We start from the raw sequence: 25,369 nt of genomic DNA, 5'->3' as shown, positions 1-25,369 counted from the left end.
CCAGACCATTTCTTTACTTTATTTACTTTATTTCGTCTCCACAAAAGGAGCAAAAGCAGACACATCAATCCCAAGGTTTTTCAGCAGGGGTCTCACTGGTGTGAACACTTTGTGGTTGGCATGTCTGTCAAGCCATATTATTTTTGTCCATGGATTATATTCAAAACTAACGTACAGTATCACGCTTTCTCCAACACACCAAGAGCATTCAGATTCAAACCTAAATATATTTCCTGTGTACAAGTTTCTTTTCTTGTAGAGCTGGGTGCTGTTAAATCGTCTTTCATGATATTTACAGCTGGCTGTCCTAAGGCCCAAGAGTAACTATTATGTAACACTGATGACTAAACTACAGGTTAGTTTTAAATGTCAAACATGTCATTTTAAAACAAACATGGCTAAATATTATCCATTTTGTTTCAGAGCTAATGCAAACAGAATTATGCAAATGCAATATCACATGTACCTTACTGTTTATTTTTTAGAAAAAACAAAAGTGATCTTGTTTCACAATCAACGCTTTTCCAAGAATTGAATTAAGAAACAGAGTCGGCTCAGTATAACTTTAAAGGGGCATCAAAATTAAACATCAAAAACAAAGAACCTTTTTAATTGCACTATACAGTATTTCGGACATGTTTTACTATTTGCCTGCTCATCTAAGCCTTGTCATATTTCCATTACCCAGAGTAATATACATTTATTGTTAAGCAATCAATCATTAAAGTTTCTGCGTGAACTATATAAGCAGCTTTACAGTTATACTCAATATAAACATATACATGCCATCAATTCGCACTGCTTAGATTTTGTCTTCCATGCCTGATTTTGCTGTTTTCAATAGCTGTCCGGATTCTAAAACAAAGTAATCAACAGATTCCAGACCTAATATTCCAAAGTGAAAAACAAAATCTGTAATTAAAGGGGCATTTATCTAGATCAGTGGTCTTCATAATACAGTCTTCATGCCACCTGCAAGCGACTCAAAATACTATTTAATCTAGTTAGCAAATTCCCTGTTTGTCAGAGCAGCAACTAATTTAACCAGCTAACAATTCCCAAGCATTTGCTGACAGCAGGTTTTTCAGTCACTTTTGTTAAAACTGTGTCATTTTAAATGAGAAAGAAGATGATTGAGTAGTGACTAATGTGGGCCCCACCAATTATGAGCAAGAACCACTTGTCGAGATAGTTTTCATTTTCTCTTTGACACCAGAGATGTACAGCATGCAGAATAAAACAAGGAATTTATAGTTTAATTTATCTCCTTTAATCAATCAAAAACCTCTTGACAACAGACAGGGCCCTAAATCAATGTGAAACTTCTGATTATACCACACGATTAAGAAGCAAGAATAATAATACTTTTTAATATATAGAGGCTGAGTAAATTGATAAAAGTACATTTCTCAAGATTTTACACTCTTTTAGTGGCCAGTCCAGGCAGTTTTGTCTTTGCCCAGTTTTCCCCCACTCCCCAGATAACATAATGCTGTTAGGTTGTTTGTGAATTAGTTAAGTGAAGTCAAAAACATGCAACAATTTTTTCCCTGACATTGTGATTTGTGGAAAACACACACACACACACACACACATATATATTATTTTGCACGTGTAGGTGTTCACATTTCTTTTCCAGGGTCTAACTTGAACACTAGTTTTTTTTTTTTTTTTTTTTTTTTGCTGTTCATGTTTCAGATTTCTCTAACAGGGGTAACCTTTTTCTCAAGGGGAATTGGGGGGGGGGGGGGGGGGGGGGGGGGGGGGGGATATTGCTGCAACTGCTCTTGCGAAACTTGCGTCTCTTTTGAATATCTGGCCCATGGTTTTAGAAAATAGAAAACTGTATTTGTTCAGACTGCTGGTTTGTGGGCTTTAATGGAAAGAAAATCTTACCTATGAATAATGTGTGGTTTTTTTTAGTAAAAAAGATATGACTTGAAGGCGTGCTGAAACAATTGCAGATGGCAAACTACAAACATTTTGAGGGAAGAGAGTTTATTGGCTAAAAATAAGCCCTGTTGCTAGCAGGCAATTTTCTAAACCACATTTAGGCCCTGTCACATCAGAGACAGCCAGCTGTGCCCATAGTTGTCACATGTCACCTTAAATAGAGCTTTCCTATTATAGAAGGTCCTTCTACACTGACTCAGGCTGTTCAAGGGTTTACATCTTTCACAGTTATGAGCTCATTGACTTTACAGCATTGCTCTTAGCTTCTGCTCAGTTCAGAGCTCTGGGTTAAGGAACAGAGCATTTATCAAACATTGTTAAAGCATCTGTCATGTACAATCAGCATTGCAATACACAACATTAAGTCTGTTTGTGGAGGTCTGCTACTTCATTAGAATGATTTGATGCTCCTCATTTATTTTTCTGTGTTTGCCATTTTATGCAGCAGTCACATCAGCTGAAATATTAATAGCACACAGATCATTTACATCACTGTTCAACAGTCTCTCTGTTTTTTTAATATGTACTGTAAACAGTAACACATAACTGGAAGATAGATTTTAGCAATGTTCAGATACGTTTTGTGAAGAAATTAATTTGTAAAACAAGCAATATTACTGTTTTTTGTTTTGTTTGTTTATTACAGTTTTCTATTAAAGGTACAGTATGTGTTTATCAGTTCCTGAAGCCTTACTGGCACTATTCATACTCTGACTGTAAAGATGTACTCTACATCAATCCACATAACAAAACCTGCATTTCCAACAAGATATTGTGTATTAATAAGCATAATGTGTTTGCACTGTGCAGTGGTTGGCTATGTGTTGCAAGGGGAGCATGATTTGTAAACTCCATTAGGCTGATAAGACATTTTCTCTTTCTTGTGTTGAACACTCCTCAGTGAAAGTTGAAAAATGTTTTTGGTTTTATTCCAAGCTGACTCAAACTAGAATTGTGTGGAAAAATAAATTGCTGTGATATATACAACATGGCATATAGTAAAGGTGCAATCATGCGTTTATTATGAACACAACGTTAGGTTATTATCATAACACTGGTTCCCTGAAATAGAAATGTAACCATTATTGTATGGGTATTTACCTCCTAAAGACCCAAAACCAGAATATTGTATACCAAAGCTGCTCTGCGAGCTTGTGACACCTGCTGCAATCATCGACGACTGTGATGGGGTATACCCCGCCCCTGTGTGTATTTTGTGTTATTTTGTATTGTCTTTGTTATATTATGATTTAAATGTATTGTTTGTGTGTAAAAATACAATGTTTTGTTAATTAGGTTTAAAATTTTCCATCCATCCACGATTCCAGATGATTAATTTATTACTAATCTGGAGATGGTCACATGTATAAAAACCTGCAGCTTTGGCTGAACAGGGTTGGTATTGCTTCAGAGGCGAAATGAGAGATGTGAATCGTGAGTGAAGTTAAATACTAGAGATAATTCCTATTTGTGCTGACTTTAAATCAGCACATCACTTGTGTGTTTGTTCACCGTTTTGTTGCGTCTGTTTAGTTTTGCCACTGTGCCGTTTTGTTTTGTTTTGTTTCATGGTCAAACCTTTTATTTTCAATAAACTTGTGCATTAGTGCGTCATACCACATTACTGTGTGTCTCTCTTCCTGGTCTAACGTCAGACGCGAACGTCAGCCCCTGTTCACCCACCTCCTCGGAGGTGGCGATGGACAGTATAGCCTTCTGTGTCCAACCTGCACTCGTAGACCCCTGGGGCCCCAAGGGGACAAGCAGGGCTGATGGCATTGAATATTCCTGCAGTAATTCTGCAAGAAGAGTTCCTTGGTGGGAAACAGCTGCCCAGAGCTTTCCATTTGCTCCCTGTATGCCGTTCACTTGAAATAACGACTCTTCTTCTTCTTCCTCCCCCCTCTTGGGCTGTGGACACACTGACTCCCCCCTCTTGGGCTGTGGACGCACTGACTCCCCCTCTTGGGCTGTGGACGCACTGACTCCCCCCTCTTAGGCTGTGGACACACCAACTCTCCCCTCTTGGGCTGAGGATGCACTGACTCCCTCCTCTTGGGCTGTGGATGCACCGACTCCCTCCTCTTGGGCTGTGGATGTTCAGGCTCCTCCCACTCAGGTGCAGGATGTTTGGACTCCTTCAACTCAGGCGCAGGATATTCAGGCTCCTCCCACTCAGGCACAGGACATTCGGGCTCCTCCCACTCAGGTGCAGGACATTCAGGCTCCTCTCTCTTGGGCTGTGGACGCACCGATTTCTCTCACTCCACGACCATATCCCCTCTCCAGCAGCTGTAAGACCACTCTTCTTCAGGGAGGGGGCAATTAACTGGGAAATGCCCCCATACCCCACAGATGTAGCAACAGTAGGTCTTGCTTATGTTGTGGAGGAGGGCTTCCCAGCTGATTTCCTCCTGTGCCTGCTGTTGTTGCAGCTGCTGCTGTCCCCTTCCCATTGCTCTCTTTCCTCCCATCCTCTCTTACTCCACTCAAAAACTATAATAATAAAAAAAAAGAAAACTGCAGTACCCTTCTGCAGTACCTCTTCTGGCCTGAGTCCAGGAGGCACTGCTGATCCCACACTGGATACCACGTGTGGCATGGAAATGGCGTTGCGGTGACATCAGGCCAGAAGGCGGAACAAAAACACAGACAGGCAGGTACTGCAGTTCACAAGTGGGGTGCGTCGTTTATTAAAGCACAAAAATAAATAAAATATTAAAAAAAAAATAAACACTTGCTCACAGAGCAAAATAAAAGGTTTTAAATAAAATATAATTAGTATTACATTAATATAAATAAAATTAATCACAAACACAAAAATACAATATAGGTCAGGCTGGCCGATCGCCTTGACTGTTCCTATATTTTTCTGTTTGTAAATTAATCTATCCTCTCGCTCTCCCGTTCTCCACTTTTGAACACCCACCCGGAGTGCCGAGAGCTGCAGGTATTTATGCAGGTGACCATCTCCCGATTAGCAATAAATTAATTACTGCACGGCTATCCCGTCATATTTACACATATAAAAACAATAAACAAAACACACAGAGTTTTGCCATCATCTATACAACTACCATAACTAAAGCATAATAAACAAACCACATAGCTTTGGCTGTCATTTATATACACACATACAAAAATAAATGATAAACAAATACGACACATGGGGCAGAGGGGGAGACCCCGTTCTAAAAATAAATACTGAACAGGGCCACTTGCCCTGTTACAGTGCTTTCGAAGGGTCTTATTCCGAACTTGCTTTGAATGTTCCTTCATCTTCATGATGTAGTTTTTGTTAGGAAATGTACTAACCAACTGTGGGACCTCCCAGAGACAGGTGTAGTTAACCTGAAATCATGTGAAACACCATAATTGCACACAGGTGGACTCCATTCAACTAATTATGTGATTTCTGAAGACAACTGGTTGTTATAGCAAAGGGGGTGAATACTTGTGCAATCAATTATTTTCTGTTTTATATTTGTAATTAATTTAGAACAATTTGTAGATTGTATTTTTCACTTTGACATTATGGACTTTTTTTGTGTTGATCAGTGGCAAAAACTCCTAATTAAATCCATTTTGATTCCATGTTGTAACACAACAAAATGTGGAAAAGTCCAAGGGGGGTGAATACTTTTGAGAGCCACTGTATACAGCCTGGGGAGAGAGAACAAACTCAGCCTACTTATGTTGCTGGATCCCTGAGAAGGAGCGACTGAAACCGCTGGCTTCATGCGAGACATAACAAACAACAGGCTGTAGTGCACACAATACACGTAAATAGTAATAATTATTACAGCAATTCGTTAAATATCACATATACTTTGTGTAAAAACACAATAAACGTGAATATATACAGACAGAAGCAACAATATACCTATCTGAACAAGGCTCTCCAATCAGGTCAGTCTTGAAATGAACAATGGCACTGAGATCTATGAGCACAGTGCCTTTGTGCCCTTGGGTTGGCCCACGACTGCGTCACAGGCTCGCAAACCAGCTTTGGTATACAATAGTCAGTTTTCAGACCTTTAGGAAGTAAATACCCATTTGGTAATAGTTACATTACGTTTACTTGAAAGAGAACAACATATTCTGTGTTTGAGCTACGGTACATACATGGTAATAAGTTAATGCATCCATTAGGTGATGGTTTTCTTTCCCATCCCTGGCCACAACATCATATTTTAAAGACATTCTGACATCTACAAACTCAGAGTTGAGATACTGCCCTGTAGGTGTCAATCACACTGTTTGTACGTTTCTATATGTGACAGAGCTTTCATCACTCTGTCGCATTCAACAGAGCAAATTCAGTAATATTTGTAATAAAGAGAATAAGATAATAACAAGAAGGATAGTAAAAGCTCCAGTAAATGTGAGCAGTATAGAGAAAGCTTCTGGATGGAACATTTATTACTAACTTTTTTTGTTTCAAATGAGTAAAAAAGACTCCTCACACTGCGGACCTCTGTTATTCACACAGCTTTGAATTGTGTAGATTTGTTCTCATCTGAGTCCCTGTCCACATTGTCTTGTTCTGCTTGAATGGAGATTACTGATGTCTACAATTTGTCTAGCTCAGTTCAGAAAATACCAAATTTAGTCTTTAGTTTAAGCTTTAGATGAGAGATTCTGGTACTTAAATAGAAGTACTGTACAAAAGGGCTTCAAAAGGTCTATTTTTACAATTGCTAAAATACATGAAAGACACCACCTTACATCCAAAGTAGTAGGCTTCACCCTTATAAAATTCACAATCGAATAGGAGTGGTATGTCAATAGCTTTTTATAGCGTTTTGTAACCTAAAACCCAGCTCTTCTAAAGAGTTATTTTTTAAAACTCAATATGAATTGATATTCACTTTGTATTTCAGCGCTAGAGCTCACAGCACAGAGGACACCGACAAGATCAAAATGGAATTAATATCCTCTATTTACCGTATTTGTTTTCCTGCTCTACACTGGTTGTTCTTTGTCAAGGCCAGTCTTAGTTAAATGTCAGTTTTTATATTGAAGTTTTTCCTCTTCAGGGAAATAGCTCTAGGTTCTTCATTATAAGATTGAATTTAGCTTTTTTCCTCTAACAATACAGTTATTACTTTAGGCTTTTTGCGTCATAACCATAAAATCTGGCCTTCACACCTCCTCAGCAAATCTATCACTCAATAATTTCAATAAAATGAATCACAGAAGGCTGCCTTCACTGTCTGCCCTGAATTTTTGATGGACCTTCTGTAGACACAGGCATTCTACTTACGTAGACACATTATATAATCTTTTCCTAATATTTTATTATGTGTGTTCTATGTCATTGTTTCTGTTTAGATCAACATTTGCCATTGTAACAGTGACACTGTACTGTCACTGGCTAATCGAGCTTACGTACGAGTCTACAGGCAAGAGCTAGGTGTTCCATCTGAAACGTGCACCGTGTTTGTTTACAAGGTATGGCAGCTGGGGATTGGCCAGCTGCAGAGACATACTTTTTATTGCTAATAGCGTACTACTAAAAATACAAGATGCAGAATAATCAAGTTTATTTTATGTTAAGAGATACAACCAACGTTATACATAGGCTACTAATCATTGTCACTCTTGTAGGCAAACAACTGGTGTATTCCAAAAAGATGAACTAAACACTTTACTCGCTGTAAGGCAACCATTTTATCCAACTCCTCCTTAGTCCCGCATTCCTATGTAAAATATCCAGTAGATTGTCCGATACTCTTTTTCAGGTATAAGGTTAAGACATAACACACACGAAAGTATTATTTCACCATTTAATAATTCCATTGATTGGCGTTTATGTACCAAACGTTATTTGCATGCTGATGTTGCCCTCTGTTTTGCATTATTTTGAGATATGCGCATGCATCAGAGGTTCATTGCATTTTGTACTTGTGATTACACTATTATAAATGTATTTTTAAAATGAGAACTTTCGGTATTCTATATGAGCTGTACTTTTAAAACATCAAAACACATCTCAAAATAACGCAAAATTCAGCATGACACTATTTTATACATTTAAAGGTGTTGTAAGTCAGCATTTACATGCAGCAGCTGAAGATTCGATTACTTCCGGATTGGCTAGTCTGTGCGCCGTGAATTATAGAAATATTTTGGTTTTGTCATAGAGGAAAAATCACCAGACGCCTGCTTCACCAACCCTACTTTTGACTTGGCTGATGATGGAACAGTAAAATAGAACAAGACCTTGTTTTTCTCTGTGGATATTATGAAGCAAATTACAAATAAGTTAAAATAAGTTATTGCTTTTCATATGTAAATATCCGTTAACATCTATGTTTGATATTGCAATTGTGTTATTATATTTTTATGTGCTTTGGAAAACTTCAATATGATCGATCTCGATATACATGCATGATATCGATATATAATTTTCATATCGTTACCCACCACTACTACTGATTAACAAAATTTAATTGAACATCTATTTCAACAGGGTTTTGTTCAAGAGATTCTTGGCATATCCTTTTACGTTGCCAAACAGAAACCGGTTTCCCATGTTTTATACTTGCAATTCCAGCCCTGGGAGACATTGATTGAACTTGGATTTTGCTGCTCGTGTATTCAGATGCAAAAAACACTGCTAGATGCTTTTAAATAGTAAGCAACAGTATTCATGAATCAAACTGAGAAATACAATGGATATTTTTAATCAAGGGGCTGTTAATGCAGATTGCTATAGGGCTCTTGGGAACATTCCATCTTTTAGATTTTCATTGGCATTGAATGTGTGTCTACAATCCTTGGCAGCTACCTTAGTCAAGACTGGTGACAGCTGTGTTAATCAAGGCCGAGGCCCTGCACACTAATGCAAGTTTGATTTGTGGCTGTTTTTACACAGTCACATGTTTAATTGTTTTATTAATTTATGTAGAGACCTCTGCCTGTAATTAGACAGGCAGGTATTTAGACAAGTCTGTAAGGTGTCTGTGGAGAAGTATGAAGGCGAAGGCCTGAGACGAGACCTGTGTGGCCAGACCTAAAAAGATACTGTGTGTACTATGTTCAAACTTGTTATTGTGATAGAAGTGTTTTGGTGACTGGTAAACGGCGTAGCCGTCCGGTTATAGTTTAGAAGTTTAGTTTATCTCTCCATGATGGAATCAGGCTTTGGTTTTGTTTATTTTTTGTTGTACTGAATAAATATACAGACACCACCCTGTTTTTGCAAACTGTTTGTGGTCCAGTGTTCATTTACACAAGAAGACAGTGTGAAAGGTCACGAAACGTGGCAAACCCCAGTTTGCCACAATATATAGCAAAGACTTCTGACTCCATTATTTACCAGCACTGTAAATAACATACTGTGCCTCCACAGCAGGGGGCGCAACACCACACCATAACTAAAGAATGTAAATATAAACTCTTTAGTAGACATTCTTTTAACCATAGTGTCATAGCTATATTCCTACACCAATCGATTTGATATGAATGAGACATCACTTACCTGTTGAAAAATATGCAGATTTAAAAGCAAACATTTCTCCTATCCTGGCAAAAGTAGTAATTGATAAAAAAAAAGGAAGCAATTTAAGATTATAAATCACAATTACAAATCAACCAATTTCAGTTCAAAGTTTGTGGATATTACAATACATCTTATGCTGCAGGCAGATGTCATCCCGTGCAGACAACATATGACACAATTATGAGGTTGAAGAACAACACCACTTTTTATGTTAATAGCAGTTTTGAGAACTGCCTTTGTTTTTGTGATTTATAATAAGTTAATACGTTGTGTGTCGGGTGTCTCTTACCATAAACTGAACAAGATGGCATCTTGTATACTACACATGACAATTGAGCTTATAGAACAGAGGACACAGGTGTTCCTGCTGTTCTTGGCCTGTCCTCAAAACTTCATAGAAGCAGTTTTGCTGACAAAGTCAACACAGTAACAACTTCAAATTAGGTACTAATCACAGTTTCCCTTCAAAACATTTATAAATCACTTCTGCCATGCTGACATTTAATGACATTCATCAGAATTTGTTACATACTTTGCATAGCTAATACAGCCAAATGGTAATTCATACAGCTTTACGACCAAGAAAATCAGTGGGGTTTTTGCCCGAGTTGAAAGGCTGTATATCAGTATTTCCTTCCTGAAGGTCACCTGTCAGTATTCAGATTGCTATCATTTACCATCAGTCACCATACAAAAGGCTCTTGATACACAACAAGCATAACTGTTTTGATATTCTGAAACCAAAGAAGCTGAGGTCACTAAAAGGGGAGACAAAAATACAATACCCAACTGGTAACTTAAATCATAAAATACAGTGCCGCCTCAGGACATTATTGTCCGGTTTCATCGTGTTGTTCAATCTAACTTCCAGACATAGGGCGTCACCCCTACTGAAATCTTGTTAACATAAAAAATTGTAGTAGGTTTCACAGTTCATCTGCAAGAGTAGCAGTCTTCTTATTTGGCCTTCAAGGTCAATCAATAGCACTAAAAAAAAAAATACTGTCAAGTAATTCTTTATGCCATCTCTATAAAGGAAATAAAACAGGCATTTTTGGACTCGCTTTGCATTACAGCAACTTATCAGTAATCAGCATTGATTACCAATTGCCAATTGACTATGTTTAGCTCTGCACTAGAAACATACAGGATATCTGATGATATATATATATATATATATATATATATATAATATATATTATATATATATATATATATATATATACAGATAGATCTGAGAAAAAACAAAGACATATAACAATATGTACTGCACCCAATAGGACCCACTTTTTGTACTGTTTATATTAACTATACCATAATGAACATGTGTTTTCTGTTTTGCTGAGTACGGATATACAGTATATGATGAAATAGATTCAAGTATTTTTTCTTTTTTTTTTTTTTTTTTTACTTTATTCATTAGATACCGAGATTGCAACGTTTTTAGAATTTGCCAATCGTGGCGGTACTCATTTTAACATCTATTTAGACAAGTGTGAAAGTCACAAAGCTGAACATTAATGCTCTGTTAAGGTTACAGCATTAACATTGTACTGTATATACTATAGGGAAGCTAGATTCCCTCAATAGTGGGCTGCAGATATGACTTGTGACATCCCAACAGGAATTACAGTTACATTATCTTTAATATGTTGCAGAAATGAACTGCTTTTGTGCTCCAAGAACATTTCTATTCTGAAGCTAGAAAAAGTTTATTGTACAGTAAATTCTATACACTATAGTTCTTGAAACAAGTTTTATGCTGCTTCATAGAGCAATTTACAATACATATTGTAATTCATCAACCCCTTATCCTTAAGTTTACTGGATTATAATAGACTGTATGCAACTGCGTGGTTGTAGGGAGCATTAGTTATTGACATTTTAGAAGGGGGTAGATTGATTTATGGGGAATAATCTTGAAGTGTTAGGTTTTATCATCCGGAAAACAAACAGTCACATGACCTCAATATGGCGACTGGGTCTGCAAACTCATACAGCCCTATGGCGATGTTTGCAGTTGTAAAACAATTGTGTGAGCCTGTGCAATTTTTGATAAAAGCAACCCCTAAGTCTTTCTTCATGCCTTGAATCTTCTGCTGGAGTTCTGGGATATTCTGTTTGAATGCAAGCCTTAATTCCTAGGGACTGGTGATATAAGTCACAATGCTGTTTATAAGCATGCTCAGGTTAAAAGAGGTTTTCAGTGGTTGCTAACAAACAGTTTTATCTCACTCAGCTGTTTGAGGGCTATTTTCAGTATGAGCTTCTAAAGATTGTATTATTTGGTATGTCCCTTGTTCAGGCATAAACTGGTAAGCATAAGCAGGCTTTAGCAATTCTCATAATAATAAAGCAACCCATTCTGAATTCATATCTAAATCCTCTTTTCTTCCAGGATCAGCCGTAACAGGTCATCAGGTGACATTTGAAAAACACAATGACAAAAATGACCAAATAAATTGTGCATAATGATTTCGAAGGCATAAAAACGAAACATACAATGCACATTTTAAATTATGAGCAGACAATATTTTTTCAACATACACATGATACATCTGAAATTAATTGCATAACATAATTGAACCTTCTTGCTTTGGAAGCTTGTACTATTTGTATGAATAAAAGTAAAATGCCATGGGTAGAGAGATTTACTATGCCTTTTAGTTTACGTAATATAGAGGAAATACTCATGCCAACAAATTGAAGGGTACAGCATTTACTGTTGATGTATCATGCCATAATGCATAGTTATGCTGAATTGCAAAGTTTATGCTCCGTACAGGACCAATAACAAAGCAACTTATAAAATGAATTAATATCTGAATAAGAATAAAGTACTCTCTGGAGTTAAGTAATGGTTTTGAAACATACCCAACTAAAGCAGTGCACTTAGCATATTGCAAACAATTGAAAACCTGAATACAAGCGTGATGTTTCTTTGTTTTAATTAATCTATTTATTTTTCAATTTAGCTACATCTTGTAGGTTACATTATATAAGTATACTTCTAAAAATAAAAAAAAATAATGATATCAAAAAAAGATCGAATTTGCTAGATAAACATTACAATATATTACGGAAAGGATCTGTCAGGTTAATACATTCAATTATTCTATGCCTTCCTTTTCTAATTCTTTACCTCACAAGATTGGGCAACAGTATGTACACGAGACACAGATTGTTCTTACTGAAAATATCAACCAGTTTCTGACAAACGTCTGAGTAGGAGGCATATTGTCAATCAGCTGTGCTTCCTATTCCTACTAATAAACCTACCTGCTGCTGTAAAAACACAATCAAAAACTCCAGCTGACGTGAATTTGTGTTGCATACCGTGTCTGACACGCAATACGTGTTTGTGACCAGTTCCAATTAAGGGCACTTTCAGGAATGGAAGTTCTTATGCTGTGTCACTAAACTGTTTAACATCGGATATGAGCAAGTGAGGAAAGAAGAGACTTGCAAATTGCATAAGCATTCTATAGTATTCTGATGTCATCCAAGTGTTGCTCTGTGGAACATTCACATTGGGTGGCTGTTTGGTGCATGTTGTTTTGATTATACAATAATTACAGTTCTGAAGCCCAGCTGATTGCCTGGGTGATCTGGTCAGCTATGATGGAAATCTAGCTCGGTTAAAACAGGTTCTTCAGTTGAGATTCATGAAACTGAGTGTGGCAAGGGATCCTCTATAGGACCTTGCAATGGTTTTTCAACCAGTCTACTGAATTGTCAACTGCTGCTGACCTCACAAGAGCAGGAATAAAGAGTGTTTATTTTTGCAAAGACTCTGGTAGGAAACGCTTTGGTCTTCAAAATTATTTATAGGTAAGGCAAACATAAAAGTGGTCATTGCTTTAAATTAGGAGCTTTTCAAATACTATCCCCATGCCTTTGTCACCAGTTTTCATTGCTAAATCATAAAGGAAGAAAACATTTTTGGCAACTCCTGACCATGGGTTATACAGTAGTGTTCACTTTATCAGATTATCTTAGATGATAAACCAATTACAGAAATGGCCTGTACCTACCAATAAGAATGGTAGACAATATATGACTAATTTGTTGTTTCTTTATCAAGCCCAGCTTGAAAGAATAAGTGAAGTCAGTAGACAATTGTTAAAATGTTTTTCTTCAAAACAACAATCGTCGAGTTTCGCAGACCTTATCTGCACTTATCTTAGACTACCTGACGTTTAGTGCTAATCAGGATCTGTGAAGACAGCTAAATAACTCCATAGTGCGAAAGCTGAATTATATAACACGCATTTTACAAATGTACCAGAAAATTTGCCTCTTCACGTTGATAGTAAAAGATTATCTGTATATTATTGGGTTACCTGTAAAATAATAAATAATTGTATTACATATCTATCTATCTTGCATTGATTGGGTGCTTGCGTGGATAAAAGACATAATTAGAGGGCTTTACAAGCTGGCAGAACCACATGAACAGGTCCTAAGACCTAATGATTGTCGGTAGAATATATAGTGCCGAGAAAGTTTGTGAACCTCTTAGGATTTTCACATATTTCAAACCTAAAATGTTATTAGATCTTAATAATAGTCCTAATAATAGATAAAGATAACCTGGTTAAACAAATGACACAAAAACATAATACCTTTTCACAAATCCACAAATAATTCAACATTCAAATCCATATGTGAAAAAGTATGTGAACCTTTAGATTCAGTAACTGGTGGCACCCCTTTGAGCAGCAATGACTTCAACTAAGCGTTTCCTGTAACTGTTGGTCCGTCTCTCACATCACTTTTGAGGAACTCTGGCCCATTCCCCCTTACAGAAATGCTTCAACTAGGTGACATTTGAGGGCTTCCTTGCATGGACAGCTCGCTACAGGTCCTGCTACAACATTTAGATGGGGTTTAGGTCTGGACTTTGACTAGGCCATTCTAAAATGCTGAATTTCTTCTTCTGCAGCCATTCTTTTGCAGAACTGCTTGTATGTTTAGGATCATTGTCTTACTGCATGACCCACTTTCGGTTCAGCTTCAGCTCACAGACGGATGGCCTGACATTCTCCTCTAGAATCTTCTGATACAATGCAGAATTCATGGTTGTGTCAATGATGGCAAACCGTCCAGGTCCTGAGGCAGCAAAGCAGCCCCAAACCATCACACTCCCACCACCATGCTTGACGGTTGGGATGAGATTCTTCTGTTTGAACGTGTTTGGTTTTCGCCAAACATAATGTCTCTCATTGAGGCCAAAAAGTTCTACCTTTGACTTGTCTGTCCAGAGAACATTGTTCCAGTCTTGTGGATCATCTATGTGGTCTTTGGCAAACTTCAGACGGGCAGCAATGTTCTTTTTAGAGAGCAGTGGTTTCCGCCTGGCTATTTTTCCCATGAACACCATTCTTTTTCAGTCTTTTTCTGATAGTTGAGTCATGAACACTCACATTAGCCAAGACGAGAGTGGCCTGCAGATCCTTGGATGTTACTCTGGGTTTCTGTGTGACTTCCTTGATAATTTTCCAGCTTGTTCTTGGAGATATTTTGGTAGGACGTCCGCTCCTGGGTAGATTGACTGTGGTCTTGAACTTTCTCCATTTGTCTGTCTGACAGTGGATTGATGGAGCCCCAAATCCTTAGAAATGTTTTTTTAACCCTTTCTAGACTGATGAGCATCAATAACTTTGTCTGAGGTCCTCAGAGATTTGCATGATGTGTTTCCACACACCTGTATGGTGAAGACCAAACTCAAAGTTTCTGTTCTTTATATAGGGTGGGGCCTCCCAAACTCACCCCTGAAGATCTACCTAATTATTTAAACACCTGATTCTAATTATACCCTTAATTGAGCTAATAAAACCAGAGGTTCACTTACTTTTTTACATACTCTGAATCTTAATTACTCATTGTTTGTCTAATTCATACATCATTTTGTTTCAAAAGGCATGAAATTGGTTAATATAAACCCTACTGGATATTTAAGAAAAGTGGTTTTGATTCAAGAAGACTATCATGGTAAAACTATGGAATTTCCATAATTATCATTGGGGTTCACAAACTTTCTCGGCACTGTAGTCTGAGCTTCTCACAGTGGACTCACCATGGCGTAGTTGGCAAAGGATGTTGAAAATGAATACACGGTTCAATGGAAGGAAAAATACCAACAAAAACAATATAGGTGTTAGAACATAACATGTATACACTGACATCAAGTTTTAATGAGTTGCTGAAAGCACTGTCCAGTTCAGCAATTGTGTTCCTGTTACTTTTTAAAATGCAAATGAGAACTGATTATTTTTGCCAAGATCTGCTTACAAATCTACAGCCACTCCGATAATGCTAAAGCATTCTAAAATGTTACCACGCATCACCCAAAATGAACTTGTAAATCATTAATTTAATTTTCCTAAAGTGAAAAAAAAATTGGTATGCAGTAGTCCTTAAACTGAATAACACACTCCCCTCAATTCCTTCTTTAAAATTACAGATTCTATATGCATAGTTCATCTTTGCAGAGATTTCTAAACAAATGTTTCTGGTGTATGTATTTGGTGAGAAAAATCAATCAAATGTGTTGCTTTTTTAGTTTTAGGGCAGAAAGCTTCTTGTAATTACTGATCTACAACAGAAATTGTAACCCTTCTCAGCTGCAGATATAAGGGTCCAAACTGATTCCCACAAAAAAAGTTTTTGCCATGTGGTCTCCATCTGCTTTCTGATTTATTATATATTCTATAGTCTATATTTTACAGCCGTAATGGCTGGGAAGGGGAATTTGTACCAGTTAATGCATTTGTTTAGAGTTTTACTTTAAAATCATCCATGTTACTGTGAAGTTATAAAACTGCTGCTAGGACACTAGTTCCATCCCAGAGTGTGCATTGTGAACTGACTCAGGGATTCAGAGTGTACTTGTGAATATGGTACAGGGATTCAGAGTAAAAAAATACAAGAGGATTCTCTTCTAAGGAAAAAACACAGGAGCCAAAGCTGGCACCCTGAATTCTCTGATAAGCGATGAGGCAGTACTGTATTACCAAGATTTTTTTCAAAAGCCCTGGTCTTACTGTGGTTAAAGAAACAGGCTTATAACCACAAGGTCTCTGGTTCAAATCCTAGCTCAGCCACTGATTCACTGTGTGACCATGAACAAGTCACTTAACCTCCTTGTGCTCTGTCTTTTGAGTGAGACGTTGTTGTAAGTGACTCTGCAACAGATGCATAGTTCACACACCCTAGTCTCGTATCTTGTAAAGCTCTTGTGATGATGGTCCACTATGAAAGGCGCTATAATAATAATAATAATAATCTTTATTTTTATATAGGGACCCAAGAGGAAATTATAATTGATAACTGAAGAATAATAAATTGTTGGTTTATAGTAGCACAAAATTAAACCAAATCATACATTCGGTCTAGAAGGAATTAATAACACAGACACATTACGAATATACCGACTATTACTTTTGTTACATTCTCCAAATGTTAAGGGGTCCTTAACTCAACAGGACACTTTTATTGAGCTATCATTGCTGTCTAGATCTTCAGTAGGTTTTAAATACCTTTATAAATCACAGTGCTATACTGAAATACAGCACTGCAAATGAGAATAATCAGAGTGCTGTACTGAAATACAGCGCTGCGAAAACTCCACTTAAAACGTAACAAAATGAACAGTCAATGTAGTCGTACAGTATTACATCTTCTAGTGGGCTGGTAAACCTATTCTTACTTAGATCGACGTATGATTCTAGAAATTATTAACCAACGTTATTTGCTTGAGTCTTTGGGTATCGATTATATTTTCCACTTAGGTCCCTGTTTTCACAGATAACTTATCAGCACCTACCATCCCAAATGCTTAACCTCAGGTAGAAGGGAAAAATAATGTATTTGCTCGCAGAATTGCAAGTTTGCAAATGTGTCTCACCCAAGTAGTTTAACGGCAGATTCATGTGCTCTGCCGAGTCAGTAGATACGCTACATGGAGCATATCTCACTTTAATAAAAGGTAATAATGAATAGAACTGCATAACATGTATGATCTGAGTTTGCTGAAATCAGCTTGGACTACAAGATGACTTGGTGGGTCGTTGACTTTGCTTAGTTAGCAATTGCAGTGTAAGCCAGTACAGTGATAGAATAGCGATTGTTTATTGTCCAGCACAAGTTGTCTTATTCAGGATTTTATGGGCTACATTAATGTGAATAGACTTACAATGATGCACAATAATTGGTTTTTGTACTGGCTTTTTTAGAGAGTTACTTCAAGGTGTAAACATCTTTGATACATATTGGCTATGGTGCTGTTTTAATAAAGAATGTGTGGGTTAGTTAATGTATATAGCTGTACTGAGTTTACTGGCACATTACTGCTTTGAATACAGTCCAAGGATTTATTTATTTTTTTTATTCCCCACCCTGCACCTCACCAAGTAAGAAAATTCGCATATAATGCATACTGGACAAATTCAGAAAAGAATTGTGCAGATACCTAACAACATTCCAGGATAAGAAAACAATAGAATTGTGATAGTTAGCTTAATATCTGCCAACGGAAAGCTCTAAAATTAGAAGATCTCTGTAACCTTGTTGCTTAAAAATTAAGCAAACCTTTTGTACATTCATTATCGATCTCATCTATGAAAAGAAGAAACACATATTTCCTTTGGCTACAAACATTGACCTTTGCATGTTTCTCAGTGGGGCCTACATAGTGTTTATTTAACATTAGCAGGGGTATATTGGCAAACAGGGAAACAAATAATGTACAGCTTGGCGTCAATGTGATTGCAAAAGGTTAATAAAGATACTTTAGGCTACATTCATACATATACATTTTTTTTTGCAGAAAAGCTTGTTATATTGACTGAAAATTGATAATAAGCCTACATAATGTGAAAAGAAAGATCTGCTAACTTTTGTACGTCACAAGTTTACTCCCTCCTCATCCTGTATAACACTTAATCAGAAAAAAAGACCTTTCTGGCTGTCCACTCTGTCTATCTAGCTGTAAACTAAACAGTTATGGACTTGCTATTACTGTTGCAACATAAAAATGTAATCTGAAAAATGATATATTATTTTAGTTCCAAATGTAGTTTCAATAATGTTCTTTTGGAATAACAGATTTACAAAATAAATTAATACAATTCTCTCATGGATTAAAACTGTACAGAGCACTGCATCAGTAAAATTCCACTATGTTAGATATCAATCTGACAAACACCCAAGCACTATAAAAAGAAAATCTCACCTAAGCTGCAGTAAAAAGGCGAAATTGAAAGTGTTAATGCAATTAATCACAAACTACTGCACTCCCAGGTTAACATTTGATACGAAGACCACTAAACAGACAAATCATAATGATGAAACATATCAATTTAAATGGTTCAAATTTCCATGTAATAAACAGCAACTTTGCATTGGCCTCAATAAGGTAAAGACAATGTTAAAAGCCATCACTACTATAAACTGTTTCCGTGCTAAAAAAGATCCTGAGATTAATCAAACTGCAAATGTATAGGTAGAAAGGTAACATGTTGCCAAGAGCAGATGACTTCTTCGTTCAGTGACTCTAAAGAGAGGTTTCACCATTTGACAAAAATGCACAAACTGAAATGGCTGTAACTTAGTTATTACATTATTTTAAAAGGAGTATGAACAACATTATATCCATGTAATTATTCCAAATGTAAAAAGTCAACAATGATGCCATGAAATTTCAAAATCAAAGAAAAAACACTGACCTTTTGGTGTTAAACATCTTGCCTTCTTTCTCCTTTTAAGCAATTCACAAGGACAAGGAAAGACAATGTGCCTTCTGGGGTTGATCTGTTCAAAGAGAGAAAGGGTATTAAATTAGTTTGACATTTTGCAGTCTCAGACAGATAAGGGCAAGTATGAACCTTGAACCTTGTCTGGGTTCAAGGTTGCTTATTCCAAAATGGCCCCAGTTACCTCTCTTTACTTGCTGTGGATAAAACACAAGTAGAAAGGAGTTTCACTAAAATAAATCTGAAGAAAATAAAACAGCAGTTTTCAAGTTGTAATGAACCTCTCACTAATGCATAGTGTACCCATTTACAGTACGAGTTAATATTTGATATTGAGCTAATTTACTTCTCTGCCCAAGTTGACGATAGAGTAGAGGACATATGTCAGCTTGCATGTAGTCCTTGACAAAGCGCTAAAAGCAGATTAGAGTACTATATGCATATTTCTCCTACTTAAACATATTTGCACAGTTGTTCTAAGAATGTATTTTGTATCGCTCTGACTGTCCCATAATTTCATAGCTGCATTTATGTTGTTTTTTTTTGCACCTGCCGAACAATGCCTACAAATAAAAATATATATTTTACTTCCTAGACTCATGTGAATGTATTATTTGAACAGTGAAAGACTGCGGTTTCAAATGACCTGGTTTTAAAAGATCCAGTCACACATTATATTAGGATCCAGGGTTTGAATTCCAAATACACCACCTCAAGATTGACTCCAAGGTTCACCTCACAGCTAAAATTCCATTTACCAAATACATTAAAAAGTCCACGGCTTATATTTAATCACATCGCATTGTCTTCTCAGTCACAAGTATTCAATAAGAGGCCCAGTCGTACTTTACAAAAGTCAGTCAAGGTAATTCATATGGGAAATCAAAGCTGTATCAATCGACTATTCACTGTGGAACACAAAATTATGCGTGTGAGATTGGTAACCCAGTAACAAGAGTATTTTTATGTCAACTAGTTATTTAAAAAAAATAAATAAAGAATGTAATCATTATGGCTTTGCAGAAGGTGGTATTTAAAAATGTTAGGGTTGCAACACAGATATGTGAAGTAAAAAGGAAATCCAATAATAAGCCTGGCTATAATTTAAACCCTGTCTGAAAACAGGACCATTTTATTTATTTTTTTTTTTATCTGCAGAAAAACAAAAACACTAGCTCTGACTGTTTTTATTTGTTTTACTATTGTGTTTATTGGATAGGACAAAAACATATCTGAGACATTATGAACAAATAATTCTGGAAGTTAGGTCACAATACAATACATCTACATACAATATATGTAAAAGTGACCAAATACAGCATAGGGTCAACAGGGTGATTAAAAAGTAAGTTTACCACATCAATGCACCATGTCCTCGATATGGTAAACTTACTTTCTAATCACCTGGTATCTCCCACTTTGGTGATTTATTGTCGCTGTAATATTAACATCACTTCATGCAATAAAAACAAAGAGGAAAAGGGTTTCACAAAATAACATGTTTATAAGTGTCAAGGCGGTAGCATTAATCTGCTTCTACTAAGATCATTACAATAAACTCCTATTTTTTAACTGTGCTATGGTAAGACTAATTAGTGAAAAACCAAATCACTTTCTCAGCCTTTCTCTTATTTGATTTTGTGTTCTTCTCAAGATCTGCACAATTTCTGCTTTGCATGCTGACACATTAGGGGCTGGTGCTCATATAATTGGGACAGCTGGGAAGGGACACTCTCCTAAATCAATCACTTAAACCAGCATAGAAAAACCCCGAAGACATGACCCGAAGTTGAACTGCATACCGTACCTTCCCTGTGACTAAGAAGAAACTGAAAGTGCAGGAACTATTTTCCCCCAAAGCATGAGTATACATGCTATTTCATGTGGTTTCTGGTATTTGTAATCAATTATTCTACCTTTTAGTACCTAAAATACCTAAAATATCCTTTTCTTAATGGAAATTTATAATTTCTAGAAATTTCTCGAAAACAAAGAATTTTAGAAAAAATCTTTCTGTAGCAAAAGTTTTGCTTTGGTGGATGAGGGGAAAAAAGTTACAAGAAATAGATATCTACAATTATTTCAGCATTTTTGCTAATTAAAAAGTATTCATACCCTTTGATGCTATGATAGTATTGTCTACAAAGTGCTAGAAATTTCAGTATGATAATGTAGAACCTGATTCTAGAAAAGTCTGGAAAATTCTGGATTGTAGGTGAATATTTTTAGAGTATAAAAGGGTTAGGCATAGGATGATTGCTATCATTACCAATAAATCAATATGGGAAAAGTAAACAGCTATCTGAAATTATTTATTGTCATAAAGCTGGAGAAGGATACAAGAAGATTTCCAAGCATTTGAGTATCCCAATTTCAACTATTGTTTCTATTGTCAAGAAGTACAAGACTCATGGTACTGTCACAACACTCCCTCGGTCTGGAAGAAAGAAGGTTCTTTCACTAAGAACAAGTAGAATAATTGTGAGGAAGGTTGCTAACAATCCGAGATTGACTGCTAAAGATATTCAAAGTGAACTGGCTCCAAGTGGGAGTGGGGTTTCCATTTCAACCATAGGTATAGTATTGCATGGTGAAGGTCTCAATTTCTTAGGAAAACGTTACAAGGACAATCGCTTAAACTTCGCAAAACGGCATTTGAATGATGGATATGAGTACTGGTCAAAGGTTTTGTAGAGTGATCTAAAATCAAGCTGTTTGGTCACGCTGACAGTCGTTACTTTGAAGAAAGTCTGGTTAGGCATACAAAGAAAAGAACACCATACCTACTGTCAAGCATGGAGGGGGTGACATCCTTTTATGGGGCTGTTTTCCCCTAATGGCAAAGCCCAGCTGATAATTCTATTAATTAAATGGATGGGTTATGATTTAGAATGTATTGTTGTGGGTTTATTTAAAAAAAGACAAAATGTTTTGTTATTGTTTGGCAGCGTGGAAGGGGTTAACGTCCCATCCCTCTAAACTCGTGTAGAATGTGGTCATCTCCAGATTGATTGATTAATTTATAATTAATCTGGAGATAACCACATGTATAAAAACCTGCAGGGTTTGCTGAACGGGGTGGGTGTTCAAGAGGAGGAATGAGAGAGTGGAGGAGAAAGATTTAAAAAAGAATAACAAGAACCAGCACGATACCTGCTTTGGTGGAGGTATTAGTTTTGTGTTCGTAATTTGTTTTGTTCAGACCTTTTATTTTGCTCTGTGAGTAGTGGTTTTTTGACTTTGATTTATTTTTGTAATCTAATGAATACCCGCACCAGCACTTCAACCTGCAGTGCCTGTGTTTGTGTGTCAACTTCCTGGCCTGGGGACAACAGCGCCAAGCCGTCCTGCCACAAGTTTCTATAACAAAGTTGAGCCAATAAAGCAGATGCACAAAATATGAATGTAAATCATGAATTCAAATGAAACCGAATTTACATTACAAAACAAATATATACAGACACACAAGTAAATGTACACCCCATCTATATTCCTATAATCCTTATTTTTTAGGAAAACAGTGTTTATGTGTAATGTGACAGCCAATTCTTGGAGGAGTGGCTGCAATCATTTACCAAGGGGTCATGTATGACGGTATATTAAGGGGACGAAGTGACATGATCGGTTCCTTGCTTAGGTTGTGAGTGTTTTATTTTATTTTGGTTTACTAATTATTGTGGTTTATGTGGCAGCCGTTATTATTATTATTATTATTATTATTATTATTTTATTTTGGTTTACTCTTAAAACAAGTTCCGGAGCTGTTGCCGAGGGCCAGCAAAAACCCTGACCATCACTGCACGAATTGGCACCTGATAAATTGTATCACACACCCGGAGCACTACAAAGCACACCTGTGTTTTTTTCCCTGTGCTTTACCATTGCTGTGTATTGCCAGGGACCTCTTGGTTACCAGACCTGGACTTTGTGTAAATAGACTCTGTTTCCCTTGGACTATAAATCTCTGTCTGGCTCATTACACACTGCATGACTCCTACACCTGTACACAGTAGGCCACTTTGCCACAGTAATCTTTTAACCTAGTCACTGCTGTTACTCCACCAATATATGAAGTATAGAAATAAAAGGGGTCACTTATATTAAATTCTCCATATAAGTCATGAAGTAACAAAAGCTACTCACATGATGCGATAATCCGGTTTTATCCATGAGTCCAAATAAGGTTTAACCAAGCACACACACACACACACACACACACACTGCAAACTGACCTGCAAACTGACATGAAACGTATACATGTGTGCTCTGAAAGGACTTCCAACTAAAAGGAAACACAGTGTCATTAAGGGGCTCCCAGCATCACAAGATAAATCCCACGAGAACAATACTGTACATTTAAATAACAACATACAGGATTCTACATTTACTTGATACCAACAGATGTTGACTTAAGACTAACTGGAGTCATTATTGATGTTTTTCTTACTTTAACAATGATGTACAGTAGCAGTCTTAATTAGCAAGTGACACATGTGTACAGTATGGTATGCAGATTAGAATACATTTAGATTTATATACACACCACCCACTCAATACATCGTGCGTGTCGGGGTCCAAAATAAATCCGTTCGATATAGCGAGAGACCCATATAAAAACAAATAGGCTAATAAATAAATAGTGTGTAACCACTCCCTTGTTTTATCTGGGGCGGCAGGGTCCAGTATAAATCCCCTATGCAACCTGCTTTTTCCCCTCATTTCTCATATAAAAAGCAGCACAACGTTTTAATTCACACAGCAGAGGGTAATTGCTTCTCATCAACATCAGTCTCCAGTTAATTTCATTAGTCTTCCTCTCCTTTCTCAAATGCACAAACCTGCTGTATTGAAATAATCCATTCCCAACAACATAGGAGGCTTGTTGCTAGGGAGCTGACATCACTGCCTTGTGGCTTTTGAAAATGCATTGCTGCCACATGTGAACACCTCATTGGCTAAAATAAAAACCGCTTGAGCAAGTAGATATTTAAATTGCTTTGTGTTATTCTGCAATAGGTGTGTATACGATAACAGTACGATATTAATGTTTTGTTTTTAATTGTTTTGTATATTGTTGTTTGTGATGTGCAGTATGAAATAATATAAACAGTAATTCTAAATACCTATGTATGTTGCAGCTAAGACATCCGCAGTTAGACAGTAAAAATGAGGAGCCATCTCCAGGACCGTGATATATCAGAATCCGCAGTATAGCGAGGGGCGATATAACGAGGGGTGGGTGTATATGGAGATGATGGTGATGATGTTCTAAGAAATGCCTGAGGTCATTTGAATATCACTTCTTAAGCACCTCCTAAGGCCTTAGTTCTTATAATCTTTGGAATATAAAATGAAACACTAAGAATATGAAGATCTCCAATATATCTAAAGTCATATCTTCAGACCTTTCCACACAGTATTGTATACAGTCAGTTGCCTTGTTCACAGTGGCAACACATAGGGGTGGCACGCCTGGTCTGCCTCCCCCCCCCCCCCAGATTTCTGCCAGGGTTTATTATTTAAAAATAAAAAAATATGTTTTTTATTTTCGTAAGTGGGTTCGGAATAGGTGAGTGCGCAGTAGTTTATTTCAAACCTTAACAACATAACCAATGAGTGTCTTTGACTCTTTGACCCTTCACCGCTATATACCTGTTCTCACATGATGAGACTAACTTTTTCAGTCAGCGGGTGACAGCGTGCGGCGCGGCATTAAAAAATGTGTGTTAAAATCTGATAGTGAATTTGATGTAGCCCTGTGTGGCAGCTCAGAGCTCTGCCCTTTATAGATTGGCAGGGATGGGGTTAAATTCCCCTACCTGCCTGGGTTTATTGTATTCAGGTGGCCGTGGTTGATGGGACTAATTAACGATCAATCAGTACCCAGCCACTTGATATCAAAGGAGGCCTCAGCTTCCCATTAGGGAGAGGAGGAAGCAAGGTGTTTTGTGTGTGTGCTGTTTTGTGTTCTTGAATTTCTGATCCAGTGAAGGCATCGCCCAGCCTGGAAACCTTTATTTTTGTAAGTTTTGCTTTGTGTTTTGTTATTTGTGTTTAAATATCTTTGTTTTGGCCCTTGTTCCCTTTTATTTTGCGATTTGATAATAAAAGTATTATTATTTATGAACTGCACTCTGTCTCTGGGCCTCGATCC

General features: G+C 36.9%; 1 protein-coding gene across 2 annotated transcripts in view; it reads right to left on the bottom strand.

Moving 5' to 3' along the window:
- The window catches only part of oxr1a (oxidation resistance 1a), a 179,839-nt gene that overhangs the window by 129,275 nt on the left and 25,195 nt on the right, over positions 1 to 25,369 (bottom strand). For both annotated transcript variants that reach the window (XM_041245623.1, XM_041245626.1), the window contains exon 2: positions 19,189 to 19,273. In XM_041245623.1, coding sequence (XP_041101557.1) covers positions 19,189 to 19,205 — 17 coding nt within the window. In that variant the 5' untranslated portion in view covers positions 19,206 to 19,273. The remainder of the gene's footprint in view (positions 1 to 19,188; positions 19,274 to 25,369) is intronic.

The sequence above is a fragment of the Polyodon spathula genome, chromosome 3 (assembly GCF_017654505.1).
Source record: "Polyodon spathula isolate WHYD16114869_AA chromosome 3, ASM1765450v1, whole genome shotgun sequence".
NCBI lineage: Eukaryota > Metazoa > Chordata > Actinopteri > Acipenseriformes > Polyodontidae > Polyodon > Polyodon spathula.
The sequence above is the reverse complement of the archived record's forward strand: the minus strand, read 5'-3'. Positions and strand labels throughout refer to the sequence as shown.